The sequence below is a fragment of the Dama dama genome, chromosome 25 (genome assembly GCF_033118175.1).
Source record: "Dama dama isolate Ldn47 chromosome 25, ASM3311817v1, whole genome shotgun sequence".
Classification (NCBI taxonomy): Eukaryota; Metazoa; Chordata; class Mammalia; order Artiodactyla; family Cervidae; genus Dama; species Dama dama.
This window is the reverse complement of record NC_083705.1, coordinates 44,265,106-44,275,890: the sequence shown is the minus strand read 5'-3', so window position 1 is coordinate 44,275,890 and position 10,785 is coordinate 44,265,106. Positions and strand designations below refer to the sequence as shown.

The 10,785-nt window shown below is 38.2% G+C and overlaps 1 protein-coding gene across 2 annotated transcripts in view; it reads right to left on the bottom strand.

The window, feature by feature from the left end:
- Positions 1-8,412: 8,412 nt before the first annotated feature.
- NUP155 (nucleoporin 155) overlaps positions 8,413-10,785 on the bottom strand; it is a 52,248-nt gene continuing 49,875 nt past the window's right edge. For both annotated transcript variants that reach the window (XM_061129926.1, XM_061129927.1), the window contains 2 exons: positions 9,620-9,726; positions 8,413-8,959 (listed from right to left, as the gene is read on the bottom strand). In XM_061129926.1, the coding sequence (XP_060985909.1) occupies positions 8,821-8,959; positions 9,620-9,726 (246 nt within the window). In that variant the 3' untranslated portion in view covers positions 8,413-8,820. The remainder of the gene's footprint in view (positions 8,960-9,619; positions 9,727-10,785) is intronic.

Sequence of the window (10,785 nt, the reverse complement as noted above, 5' to 3'; positions counted from 1 at the left end):
GGAGAAAGCAGCCTAGCGGGCTATAGTCTATGGAGTCACAAGAGTCGAACACAGCTTAGCAACTAAACAACCACTCCCAGATAGTCCATGGTTCCAGCACCATTTATTGAAAAGACTATTCTTTCTCCTACTGAATTACCTTGGCACCTTGTTGAAAATGCATTGTCCATATACATGTGCATCTATTTCTGTTCCCTTTTGTTCTATTGATATACCAATGCGACATTATCATAATTACAGTAGCTTTATACCAAAATCTTGAAATCAGTATTCTCAGATTTTCTTTTTTCAATAATAATTTTTCTGTTTTCACTATCCTAGGACCTCTGATTTCCATATAAATTTTACAATCAGCTTGTACATTTCTACAAGTGTGCTGTAAATCTGGTTGGCAATGCACTATGTATCCATTTCATGAGAATTCATGGTTAATATTCCTGTTTATTCTTCCAATCCACGAGTGTTGCATATTTCTTATCTACTTTCTTCCAGGACTATCTCAGTTTCCAATGTATAGGTCTTATACATAGTTAAAATTAATCTTATTTTATGGTTTTTAATGTTATTTAAATGAGTATTTAGAAGTTTTTGACTACTTGCTGCTGGCATATTGGCATGCAGTTTTTAAAAAATTTTATGTATTTATATATTCATTGACTGTGTTGAGTCTTCAATTGCTGCAGGTTTTTCTCTAGTTGTGGAGAGTGGGGGCTTCTCTCCAGTTGGGGTGCATGAACTTCTCATTGCAGTGGCTTCTCTTTTAGCTCTAGGGTTGCAGACGTCAGTAGTTGCAGCATGTGGGTTCAATAGTTGCAGCTCCCAGGCTCTAGAGCACAGGCTCAGTAGTCTCAGCGCACAGGCTTAGCTGCTCTGTGGCATGTGGGATCTTCCTGGACCAGGGGTAGAACCCATGTCTCGTGCATCGGAAGGCAGATCCTTTACCACTGAGCCACTAAGGAAGCCCTGGAATTGGTTTATATACATTGACCTTATATCCTGTGGTCTTGCTAAACTTACTAGTTCTAGCAGTTTGTTCTGTTTAATAGTTCTACTGTTTTCTGTATATTCTTTAGGATCTTCTACATAATTATGTTCTGAATAATTCTGCTTTCTGCTTTTCCAATTTGAATGTCTTTTGTTTCTCTTGCCAAATTGTGCTGATCAGGAGCTCTAATCCTCATTGAAAAGAAACCTTATTTTTAACTTTAAGGAGAAAGTGTTTAGTCTTCCACCATTAAGTACACTTTTAGCTGTACATTTTTCACAGATACCTTTTATCAGGCTGAGGAAGTTCTTTTAGTTCCTAGTTTGCTGAGAATTTGTTGATGTCATGCTTTGGTATGATTTTGTGTTTTTCCTGCTCTGGATTCACTGAGTTTCTTGGATCTATGGGTTTAGAGTTTTCATCAAAGCACAAGAGACTTAGTGTTAAGGTAGGTGGACAGATACAGTGGATTGAGGTGTGCCCAACATGCAGTTTTTTCGGGAAGCACTTCCTTCCTCTTCTGTATTGTCTGTAGAATGACTCTGCACCCCACAGCTGAGTCTGTAACTGAAGCGGGGTTAATCAGTGCCCTTCCTGGGACACGTCTGTTGAATTTACCTCTGGGTTAGAGCAAAAAAAATGAAGAAACTTGACACTGCCTGCACTGTCCCAGGACTTACGGAGCAAACTGCAGAAGGAGACAAAAAATAAATTCAGAGGAGGAGAGAACCAAGCTAGAGAAAGCCCTGAAAATACTGAAGCCCTGGATCTAGCCATGTGGAGGCTTCTCTGTTATTTGGACTTCTTAGATTTGAAGGGCAATAAATTCTGCTCTTGCTTAAACTAACTTGAGATTCTGGTTTTTACTTTTGTAAACTTCAGTGGCATCCTCATGTCACACCAGGAATCTGAAATTTCTTCTGAAGGAAAAGGAAGGGGTGTAATATATTTAGGTTTCAGTTCAGTTCAATTCAGTCACTCAGTCGTGACCGACTCTTTGGGACCCCATGAATTGCAGCACACCAGGCCTCCCTGTCCATCACAAACTCCCAGAGTTTACTCAGACTCAGGCCCATTGAGTTGGTGATGCCATCCCGCCATCTCATCCTCTGTCATCCCCTTCTCCTCCTGCCCCCAATCCCTCCCAGCATCAGGGGCTTTTCCAGTGAGTCAACTCTTCGCATGAGGTGGCCAAAGTATTGGAGTTTCAGCTTCAGCATCAGTCCTTCCAATGAACACCCAGGACTGATCTCCTTTAGGATGGACTGGTTGGATCTCCTTGCAGTCCAAGGGACTCTCGAGTCTTCTCCAACACCACAGTTCAAAAGCATCAATTCTTCGACGCTCAGCTTTCTTCACAGTCCAACTCTCACATCCATACATGACCACTGGAAAAACAATAGCCTTGACCAGACGGACCTTTGTTGGCAAAGTAATGTCTCTGCATTTTAACATGCTGTCTAGGTTGGTCATAACTTTCCTTCCAAGGAGTAAGCGTCTTTTAATTTCATGGCTGCAGTCACCATCTGCAGTGATTTTGGAGCCCAAAAAAATAAAGTCTGACACTGTTTCCACTGCCTCCCCATCTATTTTCCATGAGGTGATGGGACCAGATGCCATGATCTTAGTTTTCTGAATGTTGAGCTTTAAGCCAACTTTTTCACTCTCACTTTCATGAAGAGGCTCTTTAGTTCCTCTTCACTTTCTGCCATCAGGGTGGTGTCATCTGCATATCTGAGGTTATTGATATTTCTCCCGGCAATCTTGATTCCAGCTTGTGCTTCTTCCAGTCCAGCATTTCTCATGATGTACTCTACATATAAGTTAAATAAGCAGGGTGACAATATACAGCCTTGACGTACTCCTTTTCCTATTTGGAACCAATCTGTTGTTCCATGTCCACTTCTAATTGTTGCTTCCTGACCTGCATATAGGTTTAAGAGGCAGGTCAGGTGGTCTGGTATTCCCATCTCCTTCAGAATTTTCCACAGTTTATTGTGATCCAAAAAGTCGAAGGCTTTGGCGTAGTCAATAAAGCAGAAATAGATGTTTTTCTGGAACTCTCTTGCTTTTTCGATGACCCAGTGGATATTGGCAATTTGATCTCTGGTTCTTCTGCCTTTTCTAAAACAAGCTTGAACATGTGGAAGTTCTCGGTTCATGTATTGCTGAAGCCTGGCTTGGAGAATTTTGAGCATTACCTTACTAGCGTGTGAGATGAGTACAACTGTGCGGTAGTTTGAGCATTCTTTGGGATTGCCTTTCTTAGGGACTGGAATGAAAACTGACCTTTCCCAGTCCTGTAGCCACTGATGAGTTTTTCAAATTTGCTGGCATATTGAGTGCAGCACTTTCACAGCATCATCTTTCAGGATTTGAAATAGCTCAACTGGAATTCCATCATATCCACTAGCTTTGTTCGTAGTGATGCTTTCTATGGCCCACTTGACTTCACATTCCAGGATGTCTGGCTCTAGGTGAGTGATCACACCATTGTGATTATCTGGGTCATGAAGATCTTTTTTGTATAGTTCTTCTGTGTATTCTTGCCACCTCTTGTTAATATTTAGGTTTACATTCTTGAAAACTGACTTTAGTGTGAGGGGAAAAATGAAGGTGTCCAATTAGAGGGAGGAAAACCACTTACAGACTATTCTATGTGTATTAATGAAATAGGATACCTGATTAAACTCTAAGAACCTAAACTAGTGAGGTAATTGATGAGATACTTCATTAAATAGATTTGCTTAGAATTTGGTGACTGGGACTTCCCTGGAGTCCCAGTGGCTAAGAATCCTTGCTTCCGCTGCAGGGGGAGTGGGTTTGATCCCTGGTCTGGGAACTAAATCCCACATGCCATATGGTATGGCTGGGGGGGGGGGGGGCAGGGATTGGTGACTAATTGGATTTGGAGGGAAGGGAAAGAATTTAAAGATGAGATCTGTATGTCTGACTTGAATAATTAGATGATAAAGACTGAGGTAGAAAACAGAGGAACAGGAGGCGGCAAGGGGCAGGGAGAGAGGAGTGAGTGATTTATTCATGTTTTGAATGAGGAGCTTCAGCAATCATTCAACTGGAAATGTTCATTACAGAGGCAGGCACTCAAGTGCGGGATGGAGATATGATACAATAGTCCTAGCTCAAACATGACAAACTGATTAAGGTTTAAAATTTTTATTTATTATCTATTTATTTTGGCTATTATCTTTTTAATTTATTAGTTATTTATTATCTATTTATAAAGGACAGAAATGGTATGGACCTAACAGAAGCAGAATATATTAAGATGTGGTAAGAATACACAGAAGAACTATACAAAAAGATCTTAATGACCCAGATTACGATGATGGTGTGATCACTCTCCCTAGAGTCAGACATTCTGGAGTATGAAGTCAAGTGGGCCTTTGGAAGCATCAATATGAATAAAGCTAATGGAGGTGATGGAATCCAGCTATTTCAAATCCTAAAAGAGGATGCTGTTAAAACTGATGCACTCAATATGCCAACAAATTTGGAAAACTCAGCAGTGGTTACAGGACTGGGAAAGGTCAGTTTTCATTCCAATCCCAAGGAAGGGCAATGCCAAAGAATGTTCAAATTATTGCACAACTGCACTTGTTTCACACACTAGCAAAGTGATGCTCAAAATCCTCCAAGTTAGGCTTCAATAGTACGTGAACTGAGAACTTCCAGATGTTCAAGCTGGATATAGCAAAGGCAGAGGAACCAGAGATCAAATTGCCAACATCCACTGGATCATAAGAAAAGCAAAAGAATTCCAGAAGAACATCTACTTCTGCTTCATTGACTATGGTAAAGCCTTTGTCTATGTGGATCACAACAAACTGTGGAAAATTCTTAAAGAGATCGGATTATCAGACCACCTTACCTGCCTGCTGAGAAACCTGTATGCAGGTCAAGAAGCAACAGTTAGAACAGGACATGGAACAATGGACTGGTTGCAAATTGGGAAAGGAGAACATCAAGGCTATATATTGTCACCCTGTTTATTTAACTTATATGCAGAGTACATCATGAGAAATGTTGGGATGGATGAAGCACAAGCTGGAATCAAGATTTCTGGGAGAAATATCAATAACCTCAGATATGCAGATGACACCACCATCACGGCAGAACATTGAAAATTGTGATAGACTTTATTTTCTTGGGCTCCAAAATCACAGAAGACGGTGACTGCAGCTGTGAAATTAAGACGCTTGCTCCTTGGAAGAAAAACTATGACAAACCTAGGCAGTGTATTAAAAAAACAGAGACATTACTTTCCCAACAAATGTCTCTATAGTCAAAGCTATGGTTTTTCCAGTAGTCGTGTATGGATGTGAGAATTGGACCATAAAGAAGGCTAAGTGCTTAAGAATTGATGCTTTTGAAATGTGGTGTTGGAGAAGACTCTTGAGAGTCCTGAATATTCATTGAAAGGACTGACGCTGAAGCTCCAATACTTTGGCCACCTGATACCAAGAACTGACTCACTGGAAAAGACCCTGATGCTGGTGAAGATTGAAAGCTGGAGGAGAAGGGGATTACAGAGGATGAGATGGTTGGATAGCATCACCAACTCAATGGACATGAGTTTGAGCAAGCTCCAGAAGATGGTGAAGGACAGGGAAGCCTGGCGTGCTGCAGTCCATGGGGTGGCAGAGAGTCGGACATGACTGAGCAACTGAACAGCAAGAATTTTGGGCTGCACTTGGTCTTTGTGCATGTGAGCTTTCTGTATTTGCAATAAACAAGGGACTACTCTCTCTTGCTGTGCATAGGATTCTCACTGCATGGGTTCTCTTGTTGCTGAGCACGGGCTCTTGGCTCATGTGCTTCAGTTACTCAGTGCAATGTGGGATCTTCCTGGAGCAGGGATTGAACTAGTATTCCCTGCATTGGCAGGTGGTTTCTTAACCACTGGACTATCAGGAAAGTCCCCTTGATTAATCTTAAAAAGAGTTATTCTTCCATAGCTAAGTTTTAAAATAAATGTTTAATTTCTAACATAATACAGTAGATATGTTCATCCAAAAGGAAGAAGAATAAAAACAATAGTAATTTAACTAATATGTGAAGCAGAACAACAAAACAATAAAAATAGATTACACTAGCTCTTACAAATGTTTGGATTTAAAAAAGTCTTATCAGTTGGCTTCAACCTCCTTATGAGGAAACTTTCCTTATGAGCAAAATAAAACTTCCCAGAGTTTAAATGATTTATCAGAAGACTCAAAAATATTCTGAAAAAATTTATCAAGGGAATTTAAATGAAAAAACTGATAAAAAATGGAAGGAAAGCATATGCCTTTCCAGACATCTAGATTCAGTGTTCTATTTCTTTATTTCCTTGATACAACTATATCCCTATCATATTTTCCCCCTCATGACTAAGAGGAAAAAAGATGGAGGAGGGAAGTATCCTGAGGAAGAAAATGAGGAATCTGTGAGCCCTGAGATGAAATCAACTATAAAACATAAAAGATGAGAGCAGACAGGTTTTCAACAAACAAGTCACTAGTAATTCAGGTATATTATACTAAAGAAATGCTGAACATACATTTCATGCATTTCAGGACTAATATCCCTTACCTTGTACAGTTAAACATTTCTCTTTTTAAAAAAATTTTTTGTATTTATTTAGCTGCACTGGGTCTTAGTTGTGCACGTGGGACCTGCTTTGCCACATGCAGAATCTCTAGTTGCAGCCAGCATGTGGGATCCAGTTTCCTGACCAGGGATGGAACCCACCCCTGCATTGGGAGCTTGGAGTCTTAACCACTGGTCCACCAGGGGAGTCCTCAAAACAGCTTTTTCTCTTTCTTAACCATTTTGCCACACTAAAATGATCTATCTAGAAATATGTGTCACAATGACTTTCAGTGACTCCTCACTGCCTACAATGAATGCACTGTTTCATATATTCCACTTATCATTCATTGCCTACAGATGTTTAATAGTCACTATAAAGAAATAATGTGTTGAATGAAAACCAAATATAAAGTATATAAACAAAATTGATTAATGTGATAGAACAATGCTACTCCAAGTTTGATCCACTTACCACCAGTATCATTATCACATTGAAGGTGGAATATCTGTTTTAAACTGGTTATCGAAGTGATTCTTAATGAATGTTAAGGTTTTACACTCTCCCAGACGACTAAAAAGGAGAAGAGGATCTTAATTTCTCTTAGTACTCTTACCCTCCAAAGGATATTGAAAACATTTGCTATGTGGCTAGAATTCTTAAAGATGTTATGTAAGGTGTTATAGAAATAAAAGAAATGGTTCAGATTTCTGGATTCTTTTTAAAGACCATTTAGCCACATTAGCTTACATTCCTTATGAAAGATGTAGCTTCATTATTTTGAGTTCTGTAAACTTAACATACATATTAATGTTCTTGTGGGTAAATGTGCTTGTAGCAGAACTGGAATCACGGCTAAATATAGCATTTAAGCAAGACTTTCATTTTAAGTAGACAAGATAGAATTTTAAATTTATAGAATTAACAATGTGTAGCATACATTCATTTCATATATTCAAAAATATCTAAACTTAAGGAACTGAAAAGCCGAAAAATATGAGAGGTGGTGGTACCTAATAAGAAGGTATTTTAACATCCTATTAAATATAAATAAGGAGATTATAGGAGAAAGGGAACTAAATTCTAAGAGAATAACTGTGGAGAGGGCAACCCATGATCTTGGGAAAAACATAAAAGTGGAAGGAAAAATATTTTCAAAATGTATTTTGAAAACTGTTAGACATACATTAGTGACAACAGGTAGAAGGTCATTACTCTTGGTAACAAAAAGGTAAGAGGAAAGGAGTCCATGTTCTTATTTTTCTGTGAGTCCTGGTCACTCACCAAACTTTTCCTTTTGTTGCCATGACTTTGGGCACTTGGTTTTGCCATCCTAATTCTGTTGAAGATTAGAAACTATATTATGAACAGTTTTGCTTCATATATGGTGTGTCCTGGGTGAAACTCAGGTGTTGTGGTTACTGATGGGCGAGGGAGGAAGAGGCATCAGATGGGAAACTCCATCCATGAACTGGTTATACCGTCTAACACAGTGGTTCTCAACCTGACATGTACTGGAACAGCATGAAGGGCTTATTAAAACAGAGTGCTGGGCTGGAGAATATGAGTTTCTAACAAATGCCCAGATGATGCTGGTGCACACACTTGGAGAACCACCACTTTAAAGGAACCAGTAGTCCCAGGACAAAGAAGAGCTAGGTGGATGATGAGGGAAAACAGCATCTCCCTGTAGGGGAGATAGGACATAGACCATTAGTTACAAGTTTATCACTTGCTCAGAAAAAACCACCAGGTGTGTACTACAAGGACTGTAACTGACAAAATCAGTAGTTAGAAGAAATTTCTTTCCAAAGATGAACCCAAAAATCTTAAAAACTTTTTAAAAGAGACAGTGTTTATTTGCCTATTAAAGAACTGTTGTAGAATCTACTATTACGGGACCAGATCTACTCAGCTAGCCTATTTAAGTTTCAATACTTGAACTAACTTGACAATGAGCATATAAATTCAAAACAAGAGTTTTTCACTTGTTTATCCTTGTGTTAAAATCATAAATAATATTATTTGTTTTTAACTTGATTATTAAAAAGCAAAATAGTATTATGTAGTAAAAAAGAATTCACCTGCAAATGTACTCTCTGCTGATACCAGTCACTTATTAAAAACACATTTCTACTAAAATTGTTCTTAAGTTCTTAGATTTAGAGCATGTGATAGCTGGACCCAGCTGAGTTTTTATTTTACAGATTAAAAACGCAGGGATGAAAATACATTACAATAATTAATGAAGCCGTTCTAGTTTAGCCTGAAGAGATTTAAAGTTTCCAGTGATGGCTTGTACTGCTGCTGAGGAGCTCATAGACTGGAGCTCAACCAGATACCCACAAACAGCATCCAGGCAGAGATTTGTGAATCTTCTCCTGTAAAGAAAAAGACACCCAATCAGCCATCTACAGATTCAGAAACATTTCCTCCTATAGGACTTCCCGTCAACTTCTGCTAACCTTACTGAGTAAAGGCTCACAGAAGAGGAAGGATCATGTGATTAAGTAAATGGCAAATAAATGAAAAAGACACTCAGGGGAGCAGGTGGATTACCACATACCACCATTTTCCTCTCAAAGATTGTTACAATGAGAAGGAGGGCAATAAGGAATGACTCCTTAAATTAATATTAAATATTTACATTAATTTGGTCTCTTCAAACAAATGTATCTTGAAATGGCCAATAATATCACAAAAGACATAATAGCACTTCCTAGGTTGCTCATTCAAAATGGAAGGAGTTTAAAAAAACAAATCAAAACAAAATGGAAGGAGTTTAGCAGTAATTCATTAATTTTATCCTTTCACTTATAGGGAGAAATCAGGACAAGGGCTGGAAAATGGAAAAAATCTCATCTTTTATGTGTGCTAACTGGTATCAAACAGTTTCTGCAAACATACACAAGAGTTTAAATCTTCCATACTTCTTTTAGTCTCCGTATCGTGACCCACTATCTCCAAATTTGTTACCCAGATATTTATTAGATGCATTTAACATCCTTTGGTATATAACACAGTATCTAATTCATAGTTACCTCTCACAATTTAAAACTTGGCTAGGATTTTCAACATATCTTGTCAATAGTACATGTATACAATCCAAAAGGTGCAGTGGCTTCTTCATTCTGTTCCAGAATGGATCCTATAAAGAAAAAACACATCATCAATTGTAAGGTGCATTGTGTCAACTCATTTTTCCCTCACTTATGTCAAAATACTCATCAGAGTTCAGTGCACTGTAAACTGCACTGTGATGTCATTTAGGAAGAATATTTGATGTATCATTGCACTTTGCAGAGGATATTAATTTGCTGTGTAGGAACCTGAGATAATAGGGAAAAAAAGAATCCATTTCTTCCTATTGACTGTGACACAATTTTTACCTGGAACCTATGCAGATTTTATCTGATAGTGTGAATAAGAGACTAAACCAAAAAAAAAAAAAAAAAAAAGACTAAACCAGTAGTCAGAGAATCTTAATTCTAGTTTGGACTCCACCATTACTAGCCATGTGTCTTGAGTAGGTTATTTAACATCTCTGCCCTTGTCAGATGTAGAAGATGGAATAGTATTAGTTGTTCATTTCCAAAGGCTCAGTGTGAGTTTTAATGAGATAAATAAGTGCCTTAGAAAGCACTGTATGAAAAAAAAAAAAAGCACTGTATGAATGTTCTGATGAAGCTACTATAATCATGACTAGTATTAAACACAAGCTAGTTCAACAGGTTTCGTTTAGCTCTTTCATCTTAGGATAAAAATTACAAAACATAAGTCCAATAAGGTTAAATATGGTGAGAAAGATCTTTTCTTAAAGAAATTGAGGTATAACTGACATATAACATTGCATTAGTTTCAGGTGTACAATATAGTGATTTGCTGTTTGCATTCAAAATGATGCAAAATGATCACCACAATAAGCCTAGTAATCATCTGTCACCATATAGTTAAATTTTCCTTTTCTTGTGGAGAGAAAGATCTTTAAACACTGATATTTTAGATGAGGTTACAAGGATTGAGAATAAATATTTTGTTTTTACAGTGAATGATATTTTGTTCCTTTATTTATTTACTTTTCCTTTTTGTCTGCGCTGGGTTTTCATTGTGCACTCAGGCTCCCTAGCTGTGGTGTGCGGGCTTACTTGCCCTGTGGCATGTGGGATCTCAGTTCCCCAACCAGGGATCAAACCTACATGCCCTGTGT